The following is a 26,574-nucleotide window of genomic DNA, read 5'->3' as shown; positions in this document are numbered from 1 at the left end:
ACCCCTGACCGTTAGGTCCAGTCATGGCCGACTCTGGGGTTGCGGCGCTCATCTCGCTTCATTGGCCGAGGGAGCCAGCGTATAGCTTCCGGGTCATGTGGCCAGCATGACTAAGCTGCTTCTGGCGAACCAGAGCAGCGCACTGAAACGCCGTTTACCTTCCCGCCAGAGCGGTACCTATTTATCTACTTGCACTTTGACATGCTTTCGAACTGCTAGGTTGGCAGGAGCAGGGACTGAGCAACGGGAGCTCACCCCATCACGGAGAGTCGAACCGCCGACCTTCTGATCGACAAATCCTAGGCTCTGTGGTTTAACCCACAGCGCCACCCACATCCCAGTTATTTCTTTAGATTCATTATTAACAAACTGTTAATTTTGTGTTTAATGAAAAGGACACTTAAATATAATTAATACATTGCTTCAGCAGCATCCAAAGCATAGCCTGTCATTTGCCTAGTTTGGTGCCTTTGTGAACATCATGGCCAGCACAGAATTAAGCTGTGGAAAAACATTCTGCAGCAATTCTGCTTGTATACAGTATATGTTCATCATCCTTTACACTTACCATCATGATCGAAGAGCAGAGGTCTGAAAGTTGAGTCATCTTGGATGGCACAGGGCATCTGAAGGGGAAACCTGATTCTCCAGGAATGATGGAAACTGGAAACTGTGGTCATTCCCCAAAAGGGTGCAGCGATGGAGGAAATGTTTTGGCAACCGTGTATAGCTGCAATCCCCTACTCAGCTGAGTATAAGATTGATTCAACTGGTAAGGCCCCTCAAACTCAAGTGAGGAATACTGTGCTGTAACTCATACTCTAGAACTGTAGTCTTCTACTTTTTCGGGCTCACCTATAACCCAGAAATGCATTTGCGGAATCATTTATTTAATGCCATATATTTGTCTGGTGGTAGCACTGCTGATATGTCCCACATTAAAGCACCTTGGGATGCAATATTGGGTCCAACCCACAACTGAAGATCAATGCTCTAGAAAACAGAGACTCCACATCATGCCAAATATGTCTCATGACTATAAAAGAAACAGCTTCTTCCATAGAGAAGTTGTGCCCTGATGACACTACCCCTCCACTGTTTTATAAAAATGATGCAGACCAGAAGTAGGCAACCTAGGGCCCGTGGGCCGGATGCAGCCCAATTGCCTTCTCAATCCGGCCCGTGGACGGTCTGGGAATCAGCATATTTTTACATGAGCAGAATGTGTGCTTTTATTTAAAATGCATTTCTGGGTTATTTGTGGGGCATAGGAATTCGTTCATTTCCCCCCAAAAAATATAGTCCAGCCCACCACATGGTCTGAGGGACGGTGGACCGGCCCACGGCTGAAAAAGGTTGTTGACCCCTGATGTAGACTGTTATGTCATAATTAGACCAAAGCGATCCAAGGGTTACAGTTCTATAGTATGTATGATGTCAGACTTGGCTGTCCCTGAAAAGAACCACAGTTCTGTTATTTGAGAGGGGGAAAGAGATCAGCTACTTTTATCCTTCCCTGTTAGATTTATGCTCTACCATGCCACTGAAGTCAGGTTCAAATGTATGGCCAGGTAAGCCAGTTTTTGTGGGGGTTTTGCCGGGTACATGCTGTTAGTTAGTATAATCTATTTAGAATTTATCATCTGTGTGAGTTCATACCACTTAATATTTCAGAGTTCATACTCAGGCCCACCTATCTCAATGTGACATTCATCAAGTGCCAACAGTGTCCTAGGTGCTGTACATAAAAGTTAAGCAGTCCTGAACAAAGGATCTGCAAGAGAATGGTGCAAAGATGAGTCAGGGATTGGCAAATGACTAGGAATAGTAGGACAAGGGAGAGTCAGCAGGCAGTGTTGTGGCAAACAACATAATGGCAGGCTAGACTACAGTGGTACCTCGGGTTACAGATGCTTCAGGTTACAGACTCCACTAACCCAGAAATAGTACCTCAGGTTAAGAACTTAGCTTCAGGATGAAAACAGAAATCGTGCGGTGGCAGCGGGAGTCCCCATTAGCTTAAGTGGTACCTCAGGTTAAGAACAGTTTCAGGTTAAGAACAGACCTCCAGAACGAATTAAGTTCTTAACCCGAGGTACCACTGTACTTATAAAGGTCTGTCCTGGAAAGCTGTCTGTGGACAAACGAGATGAGTGCCCCAACCCCATAGTCACCTTTGACTGGACTTTGGGGTCCTGAGGTTCTTTACCATTTTGTAATTTTTAAAAACGCCTGACTCCATAATTTTCAGTCATCAAGCAACAGGGCTGTAGAGGTCACTATGGTGCATTAGCACCATCAAAAAGGAGAAGCAGGCAAGGGAACAAAGCAAAAAGGTGTGTGAGGCAGCAGAACCCATTAAGTCTCAAAAATGCTTAATGATCAAGAGTGACTAAAAAAGGTGCACATGCCACACAGTACTGATCATGGCATTGGTCTGAAAAGACTTTAGTCCCCATGCCCTACAACAACCAAGCCTAAGTACATATTCTTACCCTCTTTAGCCCTGCCTCCACTTCCTTCCCTTCCGTCAAGACTGTGAGACTGTAAGCTCCACAGGGCAAGGATCTGTCCTTTTGCACTCTGCAAAATACCAGGCACACTAATGATGGTAAACAAATAAATAAGTCCCTCTCACCATTTTTAATATAATTAAAGTAGCATTACTGACTTCTTTCCCTACAGCATCTTAGCAATGGAAGGAAGTGTTCTCCAGCTGCATAGCACTTAGCACCAATCTGCTGCTCTTGAAGTGGTATCCCAGCTTAAGTGTATTTATTTCTTAAATTTCTACAGCAGCCTTCACCTGAGGATCAAAAGTTGGTTTACAATATCAAAACACAAAAATACATACCATAGAAGCAAACGAAAAGAATACCCATCCTGTGCACACACAGGATGAATCATTAAAGGCCATAGATTGTTTAATTAGTCAAAGGCCTGGGAGAAGAGGTATTTTTATTAATTAAATTAAATTAAACTAAATTAAAGCAATTTGACTAATGCAAGCATTTGAGCCAACCCATAAATCATTCAGAAATTAGAAGAGAAAAAAACCTGACTTGATTAAGCTCTAGTTCAACAAGCAGCATAACTTGTTTATTATACCTTTCCTCTATGATGCATAAGGTGGTACTGCCCCTCCATCACCAATTTGTTTTGATCAAGGAGAACAGGTTCGTTCTGGCTGCACCTGTCTACAACCTTGGGTCCCTCGCTATTGTAGGACTACAACTCTCACCATTCCCACACAGCTTAGCCAATGCTCAGGGGTGATAGGAGTCGTAGTCCAAGCTCCTTCTACTTTTCAGCACTACTTCCCATGCTCCGGGGTAAGCCCTGTAACTGAATGCAGGTCCGAGATTGGAGCCTCCTACCTATAAGATACATCCTCCCTCATCACCACCATTGTTAAAAACAGCACGTGTGTATACTCTCTTTCTCGCTCTGCTCTCAGTCAGAAGAAGACGACTTGAGCCAAATGGGCCAATTTAGGAATTAAAAACGCACGCAAATGGGAGAAGAGCTAGGATGGCTACAATAAAATAAGCACTAGTTACACTTAGAAATATATATATTTGGAACACGTGGTTGAACCTCCCCAGCGCCCGGCGAGTAAACACACGTGTGTGCTTTTCCTGGTCCTCTCTCCCTGCAGCAGCTTTTGACCATAGCTCGGACGAAATGACGTACTACCGCTTAGGTCTTCCGGGCGTTGCGAATAGATTCCACCTCGGTGTATTTCCATGGCAACAGGGAGGCTCGACAGACAAGAGGAGCGCCCTCAGCTTGGTCATGGGACAACGCCAGCTGACGTGGGAGCTCTCAGGTGAGGCGGGCACGGATTGGCCAGAACGAGTGTGAGGCGAGCAGGTCGCCCAGGTGCGCCAGGCGAGCTCACGTCTCCCTTCTCCCCCGTCCGGGGAATGGGCATCTGCTGAAAAGGGAGCTTTTGCTGAGCTGAAACGGGATCTTTCCCTGAGACAGTTTAGCCCACCCCTTTCTTTCGCCGTAGTTACACGCCACATACATTGAAAGCACATAATTTCCCTCAAAGAATTCCGGGGACTGTAGTGTGTTTGGCGTTGTTGGGAAATGTAACTCTGTGTGGGGTTACATAGAATTATTTGAATTCTACAGAACGTGCTTTCGAGTGTGTACACAACCTAAACATATGGCCATTTAGAGTCCCCAAATGAGAAATACACGCCAACGGTAGTGGTAAACCAATAGGGTTTTTTACCCTCTGGTGATACTGTAAAACTTGCAGTTGTCTGCCCAGGAATCAGCTGCATGTTGCAAAGGATTCTGGGGCATGCTAGCAGACCATGCAGAGCAGTCTTCGTCATGACTGGAGCCACAGCAAATTTTTCATGTTTACGCAATGTAGGGTAGCAATCACAGAATTGTAGAGTTGAAAGGGACCCTGGGGATCATCTAGTCCAGCCCCCTGCATTGCAGGAATATGCAGTTGTCCCATAACGGGATCAAACCTGCAACCTTGGCATTATCAGCACCCTACTCTAACCAGCTGAGCTGTCCACCTCTTTTACACACTTTACTGGGAGTGAGTCCAGTAGAATTCAGTAGGACCCCAAGGTCAGAGTGGTTCTTGCTTTATGTTTTAACATTTAACAATGAAAAGAGATCACACAAAAAATAATTCTCAGTCCTGGAGCTGAAGAAGTCATTTCTGTTCACTTGTCATTTCTGTTTATTTCCATCCCTGCGTATAAAACATCCCATTTTAATTCTTATTGATTACTAGTTGTTCAAACATTTCCACCACTGTGTATGATAATGGAATTTCATTGTTCATTTGAAGTTAGATGTCCACCATTATTCCAATATGCTTTGACCGCAGTTGGCTCCCAGGCTGAATTCAGTACAAGGGGCATTTCAGGGGAAGTGCGCATCTGCAGGGTCACCACCACTAACCTGGGGCTTCCCCAATCTTGCTGCCACATCCCCTCCCATCACTGCTAGGAGGACACTGTAGCTTCTGCTCCCCCTCACAAGTCACTGCTGATGACAGTACAATTAGCAGAAAAACACGCCATACCTTTATTTATTTTTGTATCCCATCATTTGTCGGTAGTAGCAGTACATGCTGCAAGTCGGATGGTATTCTTTCTAAATGGCACTCATAACTATTCCTGGTTTTTGCAGCTGCACAGCAACGAAACTCATTTGGATCGTGTCAGGAGAGAAGAATATTCCCCATTTTTTACCCTCCAGATCGGTTAGGCAATGAGAATGTGCCAATTAAAGGTGATCCTGATCGTGGACCTGGAGCTTATAACTATGCAGAGGTAAACTATACTGTATTTGATTTAGCTGTATTTTCTCTTTACGTATCTTCACTTTGAAGTAAAGAAAGGAAATTTGGTACCCATACTCTCAGTGGAACTGCGTCTAAAAATGGGCTGCCCTTTGCATTGTGCCTCAATACTTTGTTCAAGTTGGCGCCTATGCCCCTATCTCACAGGATTTTAAGGATTAAATGTTTCAGGAACTATGTACACTGCTCCTTGGAAGAAGGGTGATGTATGAATATAACAAATAGTAAAGTATATAAAATGTGTAGCATTGTAATAACCAAAGTGCTTTTCTTTCCTAAATAAAAATTAATAGAAGGACAACCTTCTATACCAATTGGCTCGCAGACCAGAGAGTACTAAAGGTTACACCATGGGAGCAAGAACAACCCCACGTTTTGGACTACTCAGCAAGGTAAAGACCGCTTTCAGTCGTTACTGTACTGTGTTTTATATAGTCTATTATACTTCCTCTACAATAGTCCTGGAATAATTCCATTGATTTCAATCTGGCCTCAGCATGTCTGTCCTGAAGTAAGCTGTTTATGGAATTAGATGTCAGCAGGTTTTTAAAAATGTCCTGAGCCATGCTCTTTAGGTGCTACAAGGCTCTGCTTTTGCCAGTTCTTAAACTGCAATCTTTATTTGTTACATGTATTGTGCCACTAATGAAATCTTAATTGATAAATAGTATGAGTTGTAGCTGATTGAGCAATTAATTAAATATGATGAAAAAAGCATTTTCTAAAGAAAAAAGCAGTAATTCTTTGCTTTAAGTGATAAATAGGGATATTGCAGCAAGCATCCTCTTAGAAGAGGCATTCTCTGTTCTCCATCATGCAGGGTTCAAGGTGGCAGAACACATGCTTTGCATGCAGAATGAGGGCTGAGAGCAAAAGAACTCTAGCTCAGACCTTGGATAACCATTGCCAGTTAGAGTAGACAGTACTATGGACCAGTGCACTGACCAGTTCACTGACCCAAGATAAGGCAGCTTCAATGTAAGAAATTTAGTATTGCCATTGAATTACAATATTTGCTGAACTTTCCTTTGCCCAGGAAAGGAAATTAGGGCTGCAGTCTTTGACACACATTATTGAGTAAGACCCATTGAGTTTAGTAGGACTTACTCTGAATAGACCTGGTTAGGACTATGCTGTAAACCTCAATGAACTGAGTGGAATTTAATGAGTATGTAACTCCACCTTCTTCCTGGATTGTCAATTCAAAATGAATCTGTAGTGTGTGAATTACAGCATGGTCCACAACCGTGCAGGAGACCCTTTCACCTCCCTCTCCAAGATGGATCTCTGCCCTACTTCTTCCGTCTTCTTCCCAGGAATCCCTGCTTCCAAACTCACTTTTCCTGCCCCCTCAAACACATAGTTACCCCGGCAACCTTTGACATCTGGCTCCCCAGCCCAAAGGATCCTCCTATGGCCTATCAGCACCTTTTTTATAATGCTAACAGGCCTGCTCTTCTTCCCCATAGCCAGCCAGGAGAATTTGCATAAGCCAGCTCAGGAATTCCCAGAATTCCCTGTCTGGCACAGTTCTGAACCTTAATATCCCAGTTAATCAAAATCCTAGTATTTATTCGTTTCTAGTGTTTAGCGGGGCAACCCCCTCGCCAGTTCTATAACAATATTTTAATAGAGGATTTGTCTTGTAACTTAATTTTATATGCTCCATTTATAGCATGTGACTCCTGATCCTACTGCATACCAGTCTATATGGATCAGAGACCACCATAGGCGCCACCAGCCGACACATGTCTCTTTTTGCAGCAATATGCCACGATTTTCTGAGAAGCTTCTGGACAAAGACTTTTATCCTGGGTACCATTTTTCATTTCTTGAATTACAAAGCTTCCCCTTATGATGAGAGCAGCAAGGTCTTAATGAAAGCTCAAGCGGGGCCAAGGATTATAGTCACCCAAACTGATAATGTAATGCAGAATCCTGACAGGATGGAGGTGCTTTTGGTGGGTGATTCCCTGCCCTGAAATTGATGAGGTGGCTGTTCTAGACAGGGTTGCAATCCTCCTGAAACAGCAAGATCAGAGCTTTGGGTACTCCTTGGTCCAGCATTGTCACTTGAGGCCCAGGTGGCTTCAGAGGCAAAGAGTGGCTACTTCCAGCTCTAGCTGATTCACCATCTAGTCCTGGACCAGAATAACCTGGCTATAATCATGCTTTGATGCCCTCTATATTAGATGACTGTAATACACTCTACATGGGGCTATACTTGTTTACTAACCAAAACAGGGTGGTCCAGCCCACAGCCCACAAGTTGCATGCAGTCCTTGGCAACAGTCAAGAAAGGCCATCTTAAAGCCTTAAAAATATTTTTTTGCATCATGCATTGTTAAACAAAAGTGCATATACTTGTTTGTGAACTGAATTTGTTTAGTAACTAAATATGTTAAATCTTTAAATCTTGTATTTAATTATGTATATTTAATTAAATATATCAATTGTGTATATTAAATAATATTAAATATATTGTGAACACTTTAATTTACAATATAGAAATTTAATTCAGTGTGTGGCCCATAGGTTTTGTGTAAAAGTACTCTTGCAGCCCACTTGGTATGGAAAGTTGGACTGCCCTGGTACAAAAGCTGCAACTAATACAGACTCTATTTTACATTATTTTCATGAGACATTATTTCCTACATGGTTTTGTATGGGCACTGAGAGCCAAAGTTCATTTTTGTAAAAAAAATAACAACCCTGAAATAAAAAATTCCAGGGATCCCTAATCTCTTGCCTATTCTTAGTTGCTTTTTGCAATTTACCCAAATCACTGTTGAGATGTAGCTACAGTCATCTTTAAAAAAATAACTCTTAAATTTACCAGTCTAGTATAAACATGACGGAATAAAGCACAATATATGAAGACATTATCTCAGTGTATTAATGTGGAATGTGTAAAGTGCACAGCATAATGGAGCATATTAGTTCATTGAAGAAATGATGCAAGGACTTTTCTCTCTAGACCTGGAACATATGACCCATATGGCATGCCACACAGGCATGTCACCTGGCCAGGGAAGTTTGGGGCTCCAGACTGGTCTTTAATACCTATGCCAGCGAAAAGAACGCTGAGAAGTGAGGTATGAAATTCAGATACTGAAATATACTCAGAGTCGCGAAGTGATTTCATGCTCTTTATTCAGCTCATAGTGGTGAGGAGGAATGAATGAAAGTCCCCTCAAAGTATCTGCTTTATATACATTATTTACACAATGGGCTGCACATGATTGGCTAATTCCGGAATTCTACTGTAAGCCAATCAGGTTGTGGATTCACTTCTATCTGGAGCATGATTGGGTAGTTCCTGCCAACCAATCATACTGCTGCATTGTTCTAGGACCAATCAGACTGCTGCATTCTGAATCCTATTGTTCTAGGACCAATCAGACTGCTGCCTTTTGGATCCTATTGTTCTAGGACCAATCAGACTGCTGCAGTTTGGATCCTATTCAACTCAGTACATAACACCCCTCCCCTCTAAGTTCCAGTCCTGCCCGGGAGGTCGCATTCATAGTCCTCGAGGTACGCTGGCGGCCTACGTGTGCGTTGCGGCCTGGGGTGTTCCCTGGTCCGGGGTTCAGGTTCTGGCTCGTGTTCCAAGGATGCTGGCTGTGATGGGGCTATTTGGTCTGGCGCAACCGGCTCGCTCAGTCGTGGTTCTGGTTCCGGTGTCCTTTCGGCCTCGCAGGTCCTCTCTGTATTTACTGATTCTGCCTCTCCTGCTGGCCCCTCCTGCTCTATGGGCCTCACTGCCCCTCTGTTCCCTTGGGACTCCTCTGACCTTTCCTCCTCCTGGTTTTCTCCCGGGAATCGTCGCCGTATCTGGTCGCAGTGGCGGCGCCAGCATTGCCCCCCATCTGTTAGCACCTCGTACGACACGGGGCCAGTGACCCTGGTGACTGTGGCGGGTACCCATGCTGGGCCTGCCCCAAAATTCTTTGCGTACACTGGGTCCTGGGCCTCGAAGGTCCGGGGGTTCCTGCCTTCCCCCACCACTACCTCATCCTGAGCTCTATCGGGGTGAATGCGGTCCAATCTGATTGCAAGGCGCCGACCCATTAGTAGTTCTGCGGGGCTCCGGCCAGTTGTTGAGCTGGGGGTGCTGTGCTGTGCTAGAAGGAATGTGGCAAGGCGGTACTCCCAATCCCCTTGCGTCATGCGGCGAAGGGTGTCCTTGGTGGTCCGCACCATGCGTTCTGCTTGGCCATTGGTGGCAGGATGGAATGGCGCCGAACGGATGTGGCGGATGGCGTTCTGCGCTGTGAAGGTTTGGAATTCTCCTGACGTAAATGCAGTCCCGTTGTCTGAGACGAGAGTGTCAGGGAGCCCGTGGGTTGCAAACAGCCTGCGTAGTACCCGGATGGCTGCAGACGTAGAAGTGGACGGTACCAGTGCGACTTCCAGCCATTTGGTGTAGGAGTCCACCACTATGAAGAATGTTTTCCCCTGAAAGGGGCCAGCGAAGTCCACATGCAGGCGTGACCATGGTGCTCGGGCGGACTCCCAGGACTGGACTGGGGCCCTTGGGGGATCTGGGCGGGATTCTTGGCAGGCCTGGCAGTGTTTGACCCAGGCCTCTATCTCTCCGTCGATCCCCGGCCACCACACATAACTCCTGGCAAGGGCCTTCATTCTTACTACCCCTGGGTGTGTCTCGTGTAGGGCTGTGAGGACCCTTTTGCGGAGGGGCTGGGGAACAACGACCCTGCTTCCCCATAACAGGCACCCCTTGTGGGCCGACAGTTCATGTTTGCGGGTTGTGTAGCCGGCGAATTCTGGCCCGGGGCTGCTGCTGGGCCATCCCCTCCACACCCAGTCCAGGACCCGGGAGATGACCCTATCTTTCTTGGAATGGTGTGCAACTTCTTGTGCCTGAATGGGGCGGTCGGGAAGCAGCTCCAGGCTCATAACCTCTTGTGCAGGTGCTGGGTCGGGGCCTGTTTCCGGTAGTGGTAGCCTGCTGAGGGCATCCGCATGGCCCATCGCCTTCCCCGGACGGTGAATCAGTGCATACTGGTAGCTGGCAAGGAAAATTGACCACCTGAGGACGCGAGGAGACAGCACTTGGGGGGTCTGCTTTTCAGGGGCAAATAAGCCAAGCAACGGCTTGTGGTCAGTCACCACGGTGAAGGGCCGCCCGTACAAGAAATCATGGAATTTTTTTACTCCCTTCACGATTGCCAGACCCTCCTTGTCGATTTGCGAGTAGTTCCGCTCGGTTGCGTTGAGTGTCTGGGAAAAGTATGCCACCGGTACCTCTCTTCCATCCGGGAGTTGGTGTCCCAGGACAGCGCCAATTCCATAGGGCGAGGCATCGCATGCTAGCACCACCGGCAGCCTCTCGTCGAAGTGTGCCAAGACCGAGTTTGAGACAAGCAAGTCCTTGACTGCCTGGAATGCGGCCTCCTGGCGCTGGCCCCACACCCAAGGGGCCCGCTTGTCCAGGAGTCTGTGTAGGGGCTCTGCTACCGCCGCCTTGTGGGGAAGGAAGGAATGGTAAAAGTTCAATAGTCCCAAGAAGGCCTGAAGTTCAGTCTTGTTCTTGGGCGCTGGGGCATCACAAATGGCCCGTACCTTGTCCCCAGTCGGGTGGACTCCTTCTGCGTCCACCATAAATCCCAGAAAGTCCACCTGAGGCACTCCTAGTAGACATTTTTCCCGCTTCACCTTGAGACCCGCCGTCTGGAAACGGTGCAGAACGGTGCGGAGGCGGTCCTCAAACTCCTCTGGTGTGGGCCCGGCAATCAACACATCATCGAAGAAGGGGGTGACGCCAGGAATCCCTTTAAGTAGAGAGTCCATTAGATTCTGGAATATGCCTGGTGCCACGCTGACACCGAATTGCAGCCGCTTTACCCTGAATGCTCCTCTGTGCGTCACAATCGTCTGTGCCTCTGCTGTGGCCTCATCTACTGGCAGCTGTTGATATGCTTGGGCCAAGTCCAGCTTGCCAAAAATTTTCGACCCAGCCAGGGTGGCAAGAACATGGCTGACCACTGGCACTGGGTATGCATGGGCCGTGAGGGCCTTGTTTATGGTACATTTGTAGTCTGCGCAGATGCGGACTGAACCATTAGGCTTGACGGGCGTGACGATTGGGGTTTCCCAGGGGGCATTAGGCACCGGCTCCAGCACTCCTTGCTCCACGAGCCGGTCCAATTCCTCGTCTATACGGGGTTTCAGGGCGAACGGGACCCGGCGGGCCTTGAGCCTGACCGGTCGTACTGCGGGGTCAAGCTGTAGAGCAATGGGGGGGCCCGTATACTGTCCCAATTTCCCATCGAAAACCCCCGGAAATTCCTTGCATATGGCGTCCACGTCCACTTGTAAGCTAGTGTGGTTCACCCCGGTGACGGCTAGCCCCAGTGGTCCAAACCATGCCAATCCCAGTAAGCTAATGTAGGGGCCCTTGACCACAAGCAAGTCCAGTTGCTGCGTCCGCCCTCGGTATTGCACCCTGAAGGTCCCCACCCCCATTGTGGGGACCTTACGTTTTTGGAAGTCCCGGAGGGTGAATGGGGCCGGCCTGAGTTTGGGACCCCCAGTAGGACACAGTTTCCTTAAGGTCCTTGCCGAGATTATGGATAGAGTTGAACCCGTGTCAAGCTCCATGCGGCATGGGGCCCCCTCTATCTGTACGTCAACATAAATTTTCTCTACGTTGGGGTGGGGCAACTGGTATACCTGGAAGTCCGTGAGCTCTGTCGAGTTGCCTTGGTGCGTTGGGCCCCGGGACCTGGGGCTCTTGGATTGGTCATCTGGTGCCTGGCGTCGGGTGGGCCGAGCCCGACACACCCGGACGATGTGTCCCAATTTTCTGCACTGCCTGCACTCTGCGTTGCGGAAACGGCAGGTCCTCCTCTCGTGACTTTCTCCACAGCTTGCGCAGTTCCCTCCTTCTCGTCGAGGCAGCTGTGGTATGTGGGCTGCTTGAGTGCGCTGCTGTACTCGGTGCACCTCCTCCCTGTCGGATCCTGAGTCGTCGGTGAGGTCTTCGTGGTGGACCCTCGGTTGGGACAGCTGGCTCGGCCGTGCCTCTTGTGTCGACCTCTCAGCAGCTTCCGTTGCCAGGGCCTCCTCCAGAGCGACCTGGAACGTTAGGTCCTTCTTAGCGTAGAGGCGTCGTTGCAGCTTCTCATCCTTCAGGCCACCGACGAGGCGGTCACGAAGCATGTTCTCCAGCTCTGAGAAGTTGCAGAACCGGGCGGCTTGGCGGAGAGAGGTCACAAACCCAGTTATGGTTTCCCCAGGGGCTTGCCGCTTTGCGTAGAAGGCATTTCGACGAGCCACCACTGAGGGCTGCGGCGAAAAGTGCCCCTTCAGCTGTTCCATTATTGTTTTGTATGGAACAGTAGCGACGTCTTCAGGCGCAAGGAGAGCCCGGGCGATTTCAAACGTCTCCTCTCCGCAGACGCTGAAGAATATCGCCCTCTTCTTGGCGTCTTCTTCGTCGGTGACCCCTTTGGCTTCTAGGAGGAAGGTGAAACGGGAGGCGTACGCTTCCCAGTCTCCAGATGCTGGGTTGAATGGCGAGAAGCTGTTGTCGGTTGCCATTCTGAGTTCCTTGTGTCCCGGAGCTGAAGCCTGGATACACGGTGCGAGGCAGCGGTGCGGCAGGTGGCGGTGCTGCGGTGCTGTGTGTGGCAGTCAGCTCAGCGGGATCCCATCCTCGTCGCCAGTGAAATATACTCAGAGTCGCGAAGTGATTTCATGCTCTTTATTCAGCTCATAGTGGTGAGGAGGAATGAATGAAAGTCCCCTCAAAGTATCTGCTTTATATACATTATTTACACAATGGGCTGCACATGATTGGCTAATTCCGGAATTCTACTGTAAGCCAATCAGGTTGTGGATTCACTTCTATCTGGAGCATGATTGGGTAGTTCCTGCCAACCAATCATACTGCTGCATTGTTCTAGGACCAATCAGACTGCTGCATTCTGAATCCTATTGTTCTAGGACCAATCAGACTGCTGCCTTTTGGATCCTATTGTTCTAGGACCAATCAGACTGCTGCAGTTTGGATCCTATTCAACTCAGTACATAACAGATACAGTTTTCTAAATGATCATTGTGACAATTTGGGGATTAAGAATGTTAGAATCTCAAACAGGCTTGATTTCAGCAAGGGAGAGCCATTTTTTTCAGGGCTGTATCTGTCATGAACTGGCTGGGTACAGAAGAGTGGTGGGAGGCACCAGCTGGGGAACCCCCAACAGAACCCCTAAAGGGTGAAGGCTCAGAACCAGGGGATTGGTGGTGGGACAACAATGAGTGGTCAGAGGGAGAAGAGGGAGCAGACTGGGAGGAGTAGGTGCCAGAAGCTGATGAAGTAACAGGGTTTAGTGAGCAGGAAGAGGCTGTGGCAGGCAGCAGTCCAGAATCAGAGGCAGAAGTGGAGGCTGGAGAGTCTGGGGGCCAAGAGGCAGAGATGAGGCAATCTGCTGAAGAAGCCAATGGGGTCTCTCTCCTGTTGTGACCAGCTTCCGCCCCCTGGTCTCCTAGAACCCTCTGAGGTATAAAGAGGGCAGAGCAGAGACAAGGTGTTGGAGTCTCAGACTGCTTGGGAAGGACCCGGGAAGGAATAAGAGATCTTTCAGAAGACAATAACATACATTTCTTTCTGTGGAATTCCTTTGTCTCATACGGTTTGTTTTCTGGACATGGAGCTATAGATAGAAATCTGCACTAAAACATTTGCTTCTTTATTGTGCTTATTGGGTTTTTGAACAACACTGAATATATTTTATATTTGTATTTGTTTTAGCTGCTTTCGGACAAAGAGTTTAGGAAGCACCGGAACCTAGTGGCCTACCTGAGCATATACTACAGTGATTAATTACTCTGGTTGGAGTCGTTCCTCTTCTGTGTACTTGAACTACCAATTTGCCTTTGTTTGTTTGTTTGTTTGTTTGTTAAGGGAAATTTAGACTTTGTTAGTTGTTTGCTACTCTGATTCAGTTACCAGATTGCTTCATAAACAGCTGTCTTGTTATGCCTCTTACCTTCCTAGTTTTATTGCCTAGTTCAAAACTGTTGATTTTATGTGAAGCACTCATAACTGTGAAGCCAAAAAGTATCTTAAAATGTAAGTGTCTTGACTCTTGCCTGTTGACAACAGCTATTCCAGCCCTTCAGTTTTCCTTCCTTGCTGCATGTGCCAGTCCTCCCAGTTTGCAGTCAGTTAGGCTTGGAGAATTTGTAAGCACAGATAGTCACTGACTCACTTTAATTTGTAGACCAACTTTGGAAAATCTTGCCAACATTTTGAGATACGAGGTCACAGTGCCCACAAAAGCCATGTCAAATACGAGTCGCTACTGCCTGCAGCAGCACATCCTGGTGAAATTCCCAGATCCAGAATCTCCTGTACCTTTTACTTCTTGACCCTCCTCATGCTATTTGCATCACAAGAGGCCCTGGAAGCATGTGGCTCATTTATCTGCTGTTATTGTGTATGATATGATGATAGGTGGCCTGGTATGTATGTCTAAGCACAACAGTGCCTGCTTTCCATCTCTGCATTTTCTTTTATGCAATGTTCTCTTCTTTTGCATAATGCAGTTACAGAGGCTGAAATTTGATGTAGGCAACAGGGGAGAGGTGATTCTTAATGCTGTTCACTCTTGCTGCTTTACCACTGAAAAGTGCACCGCCTACACAAAGAGACCCTCTGCTGGGGGAAAGAGAGGCTTGGTTCATACCAAGCAGCAAACCATGGTTTCCCTAGATGAACCTCAGGTTTGTGCAATCTCTCCTTCCTTCTCTGCTTTCATGCCTGTGGAGAGGAGACCTTTATATTTTTAACTAACCAGTTTCTTGAGATGTCCAAACTTGGATTAATAAAATGAGATCAGAAACCACAGTTCTAATTTTGCTAGTTTTCACTATTCAGAGTTTAAACAAACCAGAGTTTCAAAAATTCTGGCATCATGAGGAACTATTGTTCTTTTAATTCAATTGTGGAAGCTTTTGATCTTCTCCTTGACTTGCATGAAAGAGGAGGGATGGGAAGGATCATGTGAGCTTAAGACTCTTTAACTTGTTCTCAAAGTGAAAAACCATGGTTTCCTGTTATGTCTGAACTGAGGCACAGGTACTTTACTTAGGAACATGTGTTTGCAATATGTTATAAACTTGTACTCATGGTATATGAATATTTCATTGTGAACAACTGTAGGCTCATCCATACAATCTGTTCCTTGATCTGTTCTACAACATGGGAGGAAATACATACTTGATAAGAAACATGTTGATAGACTACTGCAGCTTTCTCACTCAGCACTGGTAGATAGTATATAGCTAGCCCACAACCTGCTATTTGTTGCTGTTCTTGTCTTATCTATGGCATCAGGATAAAGTGGGTTATATCAAACACTGCACAAGCAGTGGCCCACTTGCACAGTGGGACTTCCTTTTCCTCTCCTTTACTCATCCCCCCCCAGCAGGTTCAGGGGGTGCTCTGAGAGAGAAAATGCTATTGCACAAACAAAACTCTGTTGCATGTGCAGAATGTTGGATATAACCCAATATATCTATATAACCCTCCCTATTTATGGAACTTGCAGTTTCCTTTGGGAACTCCCGATTTCTCTAAACATTGTTTACACTTAACTGTTTCACGTGGGAGCCTTGTGATTCCAGTGGAGCCACATGCTGATATATCATTTCCTACAGTTCCTAAGTACGACTTCCCTTATACATCTTGCAAGCTAGAGGGTCCAGATTAGACAGTCTGTAAAACCATGTGCCTTACAGCAAAGAAGAAATATTTACAGTTGACAGAGAAAAATTCAAAGTGAAATAAGGCCATATAGTGCTTGATGTTCTACTACCCATCCAGTCCCTTGCTTTTTATTATAATTGGTAATGTGTCATTAATAGCCAAATGTATTTGTTTTACTGCATAATAAAATTCAGAAAATTATTCTGTGTGGTCAGTGTGTATGTTTTTCATTTTCAAGGGATTAGCATATCACTCAAGTAGTATGAATTTCATTGGCAGTTAATCTGATACGGAATGTGTAACTCCATTCTGTCTAGAATCATAGGCTCTTTTTACTCCTTGCCAGAGAGTATAGAATATTCCTAGGCAAATCTTTCCCCTTCAGGTTTTCATGACTTCATGTTGGTCGCACCACAGTTTACTGCAAGCCATCAGAGTATGGCCTAGTGTTGCCTTGGCTATACACAGTTTTATCTGGAAGCAATAACCCGCAGACTAGAGTTCAAATCTGTCAGTTCCCATTTTCTGGGATACAATTCACCTGTTGCTAAAGAAAGCCGCTATGTCTAGTACTCTGATGAAAGAGGTTTGCTAGCAGCAGCACAGTTTGTCCTGCAGCAGCTCCTAGGTGTTTGCAAGTTGCTTAAACTGCTCAGGTAGATTTTGTAAGAAGCTTTATGCCAACTTTATATATGCAAATACCACTGACATCAGACCTGGGAGGCATAAGATACAAATAATGAATATTCCCCCTATGATAAGGGCTGGATTATGTGTTCCTACTATTCTAATATTTTTTCTACAATTTATTAATAGGCATCTATAGAGGCAAGCAAGGTTTACTTAAATTAAGCCTGTTGCAACCATATCCACACCTGTTATGAAGTAACTTGGTAGTACTTGTTTTATGGTTTATTCAGTATGTTCCATTGAGATCAGTTGGGGTCATACCCAAGGATGCATAGGAATGCAGCCTTCAACATATCCATGATGGGCTGTAAGCCTCTCTAGGAAGTAGAGGAGTAAAAGGAGAGGGCCCCAGTTGTCCCAGAAAACAGTTAAACTAAAAACATCCATTTAAAAAACCTTTGGGGGGGTTAAAATATAAGGGAGAAATCAATTTATGCTTTTCTGGCACAATAATACTGCTACTAGCTGTCTCCTACATCCTGAGGTCTTATTGAAGAAACTGAATTGACCCTGAAAGGTAGGTGTGTGTGTGTGTGTGTGTGTGTGTGTGTGTGTGTGTGTGTGTTTAACCCAAACCACAGTGGACTCCAGCACTTTGTAAAGTGTTTCCCATCACCTGTTAAGGTCCATTTGTCACTTATTTCCTCCGCTCATTTTCCTCCCATCTATTTTTTCTTATCATTAGGAACTGCCCACTTGGTTTATACATTCTTTGAGAAAACTTGCATGCCATTCCATCTCTTTATTTAGTGACTGTTGGTAGCCACAGGCTCAAGGCCAGTTACAACACTTGCAGCTCTCATCGAACACCAGACTTTCTCCGCAACTCTTGGAAACAGTATTGCCCCCAGAGCATTCATAGAATTTTGATTTGTCATCCGGATTGGCATAGATACCATCAGCTTTATCTTCACAGAAAATAAGAGGAGGTGGGACTGTTGGAGGGGGTGGAGATACACAACCTAAGGGTGGAGAATATAATCAGAGAAGACACTTGAGAGAAGTTGTTTAATACATTGGAGTTGTACTAAAGTGCAAAGCCAGTCACTTAGAGGGAACATCCCCACAGAGGTTTCAAAGGGGATTGGGTGTGCATTAAATTGCCCCCCTTTTGCAAAAACATATTGGGAAGTGTCTTTGCACATCACATAATTTGTTTATCATTGGCTACTTGTTTCCTTGCACCTCCAGATTGCAGCATGGCGCTCTGCGCATGTGCGCACATGCATATACACGTCTTAGTGCAGAATTCTTCTCAATAAATTGACCTACCTGGAGTTTGTATGTCAAGGAGTGTCTTCAAATGTGATATCAGAGGATATGGCCCCGTATTGCAGAAAGTGCCTAGGAAATCATCAAGGTCAATGGCCCAAACCATTGCCCCTCCAAAGTTGTTTGCTTTCAAAAATTCAACCTGCGCAGAAAGCAAGTACAAGATATTCCCATCACATTTGATGTCAGTTGCACGCACTAACATGACATGAATTGTTGGGGTGCTGTTCTTTAGACTCATGGGGTTTGGGAAAGACAAACACTGGACTAGATCAATGCATCTAAGGGCTTGACTACATTCCTAAAAGTCAATGTTAACTTAAAGTTGATTCAATGATGTCAGCAGCTGACTCGCAAAAAAATATCCCAAGATCAGTGTCGGCAGTACATATACACACACACATATGCACCAAGCATTGTTATAAAGCTCAGACATTGCACTGGTAAATCTTGCAAGGTACTTTGAGTGTGGGTACAGATCAATCTGTTAGATGCACTAGAAAAAAAATAACATACCTTGTACTTGTAGCTGGTTAAATCATCAAACCCAACCCACTCATTCCCCAGGAAGGCATAAGGGACTTTCTGATCTTCAATCCAGACGGTTGTCGCTTCTGGTAAGAACGTACAAATCTGCCAAGGAACATTCATGTTAGCAAACAACAGCAAACAACTGTACAGGCACTTGGTGTTTTATCAGTGAAATATATTCTATCCTTTGAGGTGCACTTCTGTGCCTAATATAATATTCCTAGCAGCATTTCCTGTAATTATACCAAAGAGGAAAAACCATGCACCTGATCAATAATGATTATTTTTTTTAAGTGACTTTTCCCAAGAGGCCAGAAGCCTTCCTGCTGGGGATACTAGACAGTGAAATTCCAAAGGAAGCTTCAATTGTATTTATGCATGTAACCACAGTGACAAGGAATCTTTAGGCACAGAAGTGGAAGAAGGAAAGAATGCCCTCAAAGGAAGAACAGCTGGTGAAAATCATGGATTGTGCAGAGATGGCAAAATCAATGGCACTGATGAGAGACACAAATTTAGAATCTTTTTAGGAGGACTGGAAACCTTTTCTAGTGCATGGGAAAAACTTCTCCCCCATATGCGAAGTCCACAGCAGTTTTTGAAGTTCAAGAAAAAGTATCAGAACATATTAAGGAACCTGTTAAAGAGGATGAAAATGGATGTGGTGGAATTATATAAAACAATTGTATGTAATCTTGATTATAAGCAACCCGGATGGGTGAACGGCAAGACATTAGTATTGTAAAACAGGATTATAACTGCTGAGAGACAAAATGCACTTTGCTTAGATATTTTTAAATACTGCATGCTTTTAAACTTTGGTCCTTTTTAAATGTTTCATTTACCTCATAATGAGCCCAGAAACCAGCTTCCCTTGTGTAAGGTCCAATGGATCCGGCACCAGATGCAGGAGCGCCAACCGATGTGTCAGCTGTGGTAAGCCTAAAGGTACGGCCATAAGTAGGAAACCCCATCATAAGCTTCTGAGCAGGAACCCCATTTTCTAGCCAGTATTTCATGGCAAATTCCTTTCAATATGAACATAATAAATATAGGTATGAACTGACCATTTTTTTTACCGGCTCTGAGCAAACAATAGTTTGTTAGCATTTCCTTACGCAGTTGAAGTACACAAAATCGCCTTTATCTGCAGATCCCACATGCAGGGGGCTATTGTGACCTGTGAAGGTGTCCCATCCTCCATGGAAATCATAGGTCATCACACTGATGAAATCTAGAACCCTTGTGCAAATAAATAAATAAAAAGCAGAGTAATAACAACTTGCCTAATGGATCCATACGCTGAAATAAAGATCCTCTTGATACTGGTGGGCTGAACCCAATTTTCTTTCACATTAGCTTTTGAAGATTGCATGAAACCATACAAAAACTGTATGCATTTGAACAATATGGTGTACATCTGACTTGTAGTTTGCTAAACAGCTAGCTATATGATCCTCAGCTCCTGCTTCCCTTTTCTGCAAGGATATTTGTCCAGTTGTTAAATTCTCATCCAACCTTCCCAACAAATGAAGTTCAAGTTGACTACACTGTTCATTTTTATCACAGAACAAGCTAAAGAGGACATTGACTAGAAAGCTAAAGCTTAGTGTCCTTTGGGTCCAGCATTGCAATCCTATGCATATCTATCTGTAAACTTAATAAAGTTAAACGGGACTTACTCCCAGGTAAGTGGATATTGCAGCCACTTATATTGAACTGTGACTAGACCTTTAGTGGTCACTCAAAGAATTCAAAATGCTGCATCTAAATTCTTGAATGTCAAACAACCAAGTTTAAATCTTTGGCAAGACTGCACAAATATATTGTCTCATATTGTTGACATGTATATATTTCTCTGTATGCACCTTTTCCTTAATATAATTAATAATTCCCTCCAAATGAATAATGAATTTTGCCTTGCTTTGTCCTATTTTCACAAGTCCCCAATTTAGCACATTGTCACTTACTTTCCTATCTCTGCAATTTCATATCCAGCATCAATGGTTGCTTTGCCAGCAGATACAGCTGCTGTGATCAACAGTCTGGGTTGCCCACTCCTGGTGGCTTCACTTGAGAAAGCAGCCAGCATTTCCTGGAGAAGGGCATGGGTGAGTAAAGTTAACAGCTGCATTCAGTTCTAGCTAATTCATTGTGTGCAAGGTTTCAAAAATTGGTGGTATGCAACAACATCTTTTTTATATATATATGAAGAAATTCCACTACTTTGGTATATGAACCAAAGTGCCATTATGGTGCCATTATGTACATATAAGGAGGAATTTAGAAAGCTCAGCCATTGTTTCTGAGATTGCTTCTTTATCTAACTAATCTCAGTAGTGGCGCCCACCCTGTGGAACGCCCTCCCATCAGATGTCAAAGAGATAAACAACTACCTGACATTTAGAAGACATCTGAAGGCAGCCCTGTTCAGGGAAGTTTTTAATGTGTGACATTTTAATGTATTTTTCATCTTTGTTGGAAGCCACCCAGAGTGGCTGGGGAAACCCAGCCAGATGGGGGGTACAAATAATAAATTATTAGTAGTAGTAGTAGTACACTCAGCTGATTGTCATTTAAACATAGCTAAATATGAAGAAATTTCAAATTATTTTAACATTCTTATAAACCTGGAAATGGAGTGAAGTATATTCCTTTTTCTAGGAAAGGATATTCTATTATGTGATTGTGTAATTGGCAGTGGCACCTTATTTCTAGCAACATTTAGTTGGAATTAGTGCTTTATTTGGACAAGCGTGTCTGTTGTTGATGGGAGCCTTCCTGGCTGAGGATAACTCCCATCACATGAGAAAAGGTAATGTGTGACTGAGCAACCATATCAATCAGCATCTGCTTTGTGATTTCAGGATCTGAAATAATCGACTCATTCACATACCGTATTACATTTGTTTATGCAAAGAGAGCAAGGCACGATGTTCACAGGATGCTGGGCAAAGCTTCCTCACCTGGACTAAAATAGTGAAACGATGCTTATCCTCAGGGGGGCTGCCCCGAGAACCTGGGTATTCAAAGTCCAGATCAATCCCATCAAACCCATACTGACGAAGGTACGTAATCACTGAATCGATGAAAGTCTTGCGGTTAGCAGCTGTAGCAACCATTGTGGTGAACCTAACAAAACCGGATTTGTTTTTAAGTTACTGAAAGTATGAGGATATACACGATATGAACCACAAAATTAAGCAATGCTAGCTTGTTTCAGCTTCTCTTACCACTTCCTTCCCCACAAAATGTTTCTACTGTACTTGTTTATCCCATACTTCCCTCTGACTCTTCAAAAAAAAACCCAACTCTCCTCCTTTAACTCCACAGTGGTCTTATCTTTCTATCCACCAGAGATTCGTGAAAATCCTCCACATCCCTTTTATCCATTCATTGCCTCTTCCTCAGCAGGCCAGCAGCAGTAGCCACAAACTACCCCCCTCCCCTCCCCATCTTGTTCATTATACATGTGAAAGAAAAGTTCTCACTTCTGGGTGCCGAAATTCCATCCTCCAATCGCCAAAAGAGTAACCATTTTCTCATTGCTATGGAAGGGATTGGAAAAATTAGGAAATAAATGTATAATATGCCATTGTTGCTTTTCCCATCATCGTTTATTGTTTCGTGAACTGCCATTAAGCGTGGTCTGAGGACCAAACTAGATACTGTGTTGATCATAGGACTGTGTGCTTGTTCTTTTTTTTTTTTTTTTACTAAATAGCCATGAGGAGTGATCTGGGTTGGGGCCACAGAATCATGGGAAGGGACTTCGATCCATTGATATCGAGCAGCAGCCTCCCCACAACCCCTATTTGTGCCCTGGGAGGAAGGCTGTCACTGGTACTAAGAAGAGATTACCTCCCAGTGCAAATAATAGACATGCAGACAGGTACATCAAGCCATTGTCCCCACAGCATTTCCAGATTGTTAATGTTGTAACAGCTTCTCTGCCCATGCTAGGACCTCCCTTGAGACTCTCTGGTTGGGACTCTCCTATACTAAATAATGTGCTTAATGTCAAGTTAAGTTTTCCCTGAGTCCTGGAGAGGTGGCATGTTCTGGGACACAGATACAAGAAGGAACTGGCAGGCAAAAGGCATAAAACAGTCAGTTCAGTGAGTAGAGAGCATGTACTGTATGCAAAATAATAATAATAATCAGCCAGTGGCCATTCCAATGGAAGGATCTCATGATGAGGAAGAGCCCTCTGCCTGACAGCAGCTGCCAATCAGTGTGAATAGTGTTTGACTACAGAACTAATGCTCTGACACAGTATAAGTCAGTCTCATATTTTTGAGGGGAAGCATGTCAAGTGCAAGTAGATAAATAGGTACCACTGCAGCGGAAAGGTAATTTCTGTGTGCTGCTCTGGTTTCTCCAGAAGCAGCTTAGTCATGCTGGCCACATGACCCGGAAAAACCCTGTGTGGACAAACGTCGGCTACCTTGGCCAGTAAAGTGAGATGAGCACCTCAACCCCAGAGTCATTCGCGACTGGACTTAACTGTCAGCGGTCCTTTACCTTTACCTTTTTAAAGCGGGTTTCAACAGTGATGGGTTGCCTGGACTAAGACTCCTGCAGATCTGAGATCCCTATATTAGACAATAGCACAGGATAGATTCTTTAGCACTAGGGAGACTCTGGGCTGTTGTAGCAGTGCCCAGAACCATAGCTGTCAACTTACAGATTTGAAAATAAGGGACCAGCAGCCAAAATAAGGGACCTGCAGCCCCACCTGTTCCAGGCACTCCAGTCTTCCTGTCCTCCTGCAGTCTGGTCAAACTCATGCTGGTAGCTTTGAGAACACTGTCCAACCAACTTTGTAACCAGAGGTTCAACTGAATAGAATCTGAATCACATGCACCACAAGGCCTATGCAGCCTCAACTTAAGATGGTTCCCCAGCCTGGCTTTGCACTGCAAAGTTTGCAGCAGCATGTGCAACAAAATGGCGTCCAGTATTCAAAAAACCCCTCAGCTTGCATTAACTAGCCACACACAAGGCATGCAAGCTCCACCCCCCAGTCGTTCTTAGACTTCTTATTAGGTGAGCAACACAGCCAAGCAACACAGTTGGAGCCTCCCTCCTCGCTGGCCAGCAGGGAGGGAGGGAGAGGAGCTGCTTCCTTTGAAATTTAAGGGACATCATTTAATGGACATTTAAGGGACATCCATCAATAAGGGACAGCAGTGGGACATGGCACTGGAATAAGGGACTGTCCCTTCAAATAAGGGACACTTGACAGCTATGCCCAGAACTGACTTGTCTGCCCTTCTCTCTTCTGGCCATTGGCCTAGTGAGCAGATAGTAGAGAGTACTTTGCAGCTCTGCAGCAGCTAATATTAACCTTCCAGGGCTGTTGTTTTTTTTCAAAAAACTGAATCAAACATTTACAACTAGGGGGCTTAGAAAATCAGATCAGGTCCAAACAAGCCTTATTATTTTGAGATTAACCAATCTGTGTTCATTCTTAGTAATTACCAAGTGTTTAAAGAATTTACTAACTATTCTTTTAGACCATTGAACTGTGGATAGAGGACGTCATCATTCCATTCATAGGGGGCGATCTTGTTATTGCTCATAGTAGCAAAGGCATAGATGACATGTGTGCACAGGCAGGGGTCCACATTTGCTGGTTTATATCTAGCAGGATCAGGCCTGTACTGGGACCAGTTCGTGAAATAACAGACCAGCTTGTAAGAAGATCCTGAGGTAAGAAAGAACATTGTGATGTGAATGTCATAGGCAAGAACAACATGGAAATCAAAGCAACTGACTCTAAAACTGGCATACTTTATGTGTTAATGGAATGAGGTCAGCTCACGCAACAGGAATTTTGTCCCTCTCCTCCCACCTCTTAAACCTGTTCTAGGTTTTCCTTCAGCCTTCCAGAGCAAAGTCCCATTGCACAAGCAGATCTCATTCTGCTCGTGCAACAACTTAGTTCAGTCTGGCCCTGTGCGCTTACCTCTTGATTTAGGAAACTCATTGTGATTAAGATACATGCACAATGCTCAATTAGAAAGTTATAGTCTCTAGCCCAGCCTTTGCTGGTGTTTTTGACTACAACTCCTATCACCCCCAGAATGAGGGACCATATATTTCCTTTACAGAAATCTGTGGATTTATATAATGCAAAGATACAGTCTCTCATTCTTAATATTACATTCCTTTGTGCTGGTTGCTGCTACTCATAATCACACCCTTAGTATTGCAAGCTTCCAGGAGGGGGCAGAAATGAAAACGACAATATCAAACCTGAAAGCATCTCCCCCACCCTCCATTTGTCTCAGATATTCCATCTATTTTTGAGGAATAAATTTATGAGCAATAAAGAATCCTGCTTACCAAGCTGCAAGTGCAGCAAAATGGCCAGACCTACAAAAGATTAAAAAACAACAAAACACCATTACAGTATGCATAAAACCATCTGACTCAATTTGCTAAACACCTCGTTTCCAGGGTTATTTGTCTCATAAGCAAACCTGATGGTGTTCTCATTCCCAAGTCTAAGCTCAAAGTTCACCTCCCTTGTTTCTAGGAAGAAATGTCTCTTTATGTTTCTCAAGACGTAAAATTACACACAGGATCACTCACTTGCCCACAGCAGCATCTTCCCCATCTGTTTTTCAGAGGAAATGGCCCATTTGGGGAAATCCAACACAGCCTTATAAACTGCTCACTTATCAGTATGGGAGCCACACACCTGCTAAAGGGGCATACATCTGGCAGCTAAAGTGCACAGGTGGCTGAAGAATAAATCCCGGGACAGAAAACAGATCTAAATTCAAGGATGGAAAAAGTGTTGACTTTATGAAAAATTACATTGTGTGTATGAAGAGAACCACAAAGGCCTATCTTTTTCTGATTTTTGACAGATTTGGATGTCAGCAAACGTCGACAGCAAACGTCCCAATGATTTTAATGAATGTTCAATTAATCACTTAATGTTCAATTGTAGAAATCTTACAACCCAATAACATATGTGGTTAAGCTGAAAACAAACCCTAGTGTTGTCAGCCTCTGTGTAGGCAAAGGACAACAACAACAACAACAACAACAACAACAACAACAACAACAGCCCACTCTTCACTCCAAGGTCCCAGCATTAAAACATAACATTAAAATGATATTTTCAGGAGAAATTTTTAAAGAAAATAACCCTGCAAACCAATGCAGAAATGTGGAAAGCGAGCTTAAGATCAGAAAACTAAGATAAAAACAGAATGGACGGATTTGTCCATTCCTAGTCTAAACTTGCTCAAGTGTTGAGTAATCATATGTGAAGAGGCTCTAATAGCCTTTCTAGACAACTATTTATAGCATGCAAGGCACACGGCTCAACATGCAGATGTCAGATAAATAAGCAATGATATTTGTGTCCAAATGGGGCCAAAGTATTCTTGCACAATTTGCCATTCTTCATGCCCAACAAGTGGTTATCATTAAATGACAGCTTAAAAAGCAAAAAACCCTAGGGGAACATTAGTTTGTGACTTGCAGCCATACACCATGCCAAAAATTTATGCAACTGGCCTTCAGCCCCCCATAAAAAGTCACTTTGAGATTATATATCTCTAAAATCCCCAAGGCTGTTTCTGCAAGGCACACCTCCATGACACTATATCAGTGCAAGATAAGACTCTATACTAATGCCGGTCTTGAACTTCATGTTGAAAAAAGGAGAACGCGATATAGCAGAGAAGTGGGAGCCTAAGCTCAAAGTGGAGCTGAATAACAGCAACATAGCTAGTAGTTTCCTCTAGTTTTGCTACTGCAATCTAAAACCATTGCTGATGATGCTGGAAATGAGACTTTGAGAAGCCTCTAAACAACAACAATCAATGTAGTCAAACTGACAGAGTGGAGCTGTGAAAGCTAAAATGAACTTGCACAGAACTTCTTGTCCTCTAAGAACTATGGGGATGATTTACTAAGCCTTCAGGCCCTGCTTTTGAGCCTCCAGTTGAATCTGACCGTTACTGGAAACAGAACA

The 26,574-nt window shown here is 44.6% G+C and overlaps 2 protein-coding genes across 2 annotated transcripts; one reads left to right on the top strand and one right to left on the bottom strand.

Moving 5' to 3' along the window:
* The first annotated feature begins 1,419 nt into the window (after positions 1-1,419).
* PIFO (primary cilia formation) lies at positions 1,420-16,283 on the top strand. Its single transcript, XM_053393152.1, has 7 exons — positions 1,420-1,571; positions 3,659-3,829; positions 5,170-5,312; positions 5,635-5,733; positions 7,017-7,156; positions 8,319-8,436; positions 14,124-16,283. The coding sequence occupies exons 1-7, from the start codon at positions 1,538-1,540 to the stop codon at positions 14,193-14,195; spliced, it is 777 nt and encodes a 258-aa protein (XP_053249127.1). The 5' UTR covers positions 1,420-1,537; the 3' UTR covers positions 14,196-16,283.
* A 1,260-nt stretch (positions 16,284-17,543) lies between these two features.
* On the bottom strand, positions 17,544-25,200 carry LOC128416068 (acidic mammalian chitinase-like). The gene is made up of 11 exons (XM_053393150.1): positions 25,176-25,200; positions 24,927-24,956; positions 24,084-24,285; positions 22,067-22,123; positions 21,542-21,707; positions 20,546-20,670; positions 19,694-19,817; positions 19,421-19,603; positions 18,561-18,677; positions 18,045-18,186; positions 17,544-17,734 (listed from the first exon to the last, which is right to left on the bottom strand). The coding sequence occupies exons 1-11, from the start codon at positions 25,198-25,200 to the stop codon at positions 17,544-17,546; spliced, it is 1,362 nt and encodes a 453-aa protein (XP_053249125.1).
* Between the last annotated feature and the right edge of the window lie 1,374 nt (positions 25,201-26,574).

The sequence above is a fragment of the Podarcis raffonei genome, chromosome 6 (genome assembly GCF_027172205.1).
Source record: "Podarcis raffonei isolate rPodRaf1 chromosome 6, rPodRaf1.pri, whole genome shotgun sequence".
NCBI lineage: Eukaryota > Metazoa > Chordata > Lepidosauria > Squamata > Lacertidae > Podarcis > Podarcis raffonei.
This window is presented reverse-complemented; position numbering and strand designations above follow the sequence as displayed.

Bases quoted from the DNA above. Each gene is read 5' to 3' on its own strand.
- LOC128416068 (XM_053393150.1), bottom strand. From the start codon at position 25,200: ATGGGGAAGATGCTGCTGTGGGCAA. The intron at 24,286-24,926 runs GTAAGCAGGATT...TTCTTACCTCAG, and splicing joins TTTGCTGCACTTGCAGCTTG to GATCTTCTTACAAGCTGGTC. The intron at 18,678-19,420 runs GTAAATGAAACA...GTTCCTTGGCAG, and splicing joins GTTTCTGGGCTCATTATGAG to ATTTGTACGTTCTTACCAGA.
- PIFO (XM_053393152.1), top strand. From the start codon at position 1,538: ATGCCACTGAAGTCAGGTTCAAATGTATGGCCAG. The intron at 1,572-3,658 runs GTAAGCCAGTTT...CTCTCCCTGCAG, and splicing joins AGGTTCAAATGTATGGCCAG to CAGCTTTTGACCATAGCTCG. The intron at 3,830-5,169 runs GTGAGGCGGGCA...TGGTTTTTGCAG, and splicing joins GCTGACGTGGGAGCTCTCAG to CTGCACAGCAACGAAACTCA.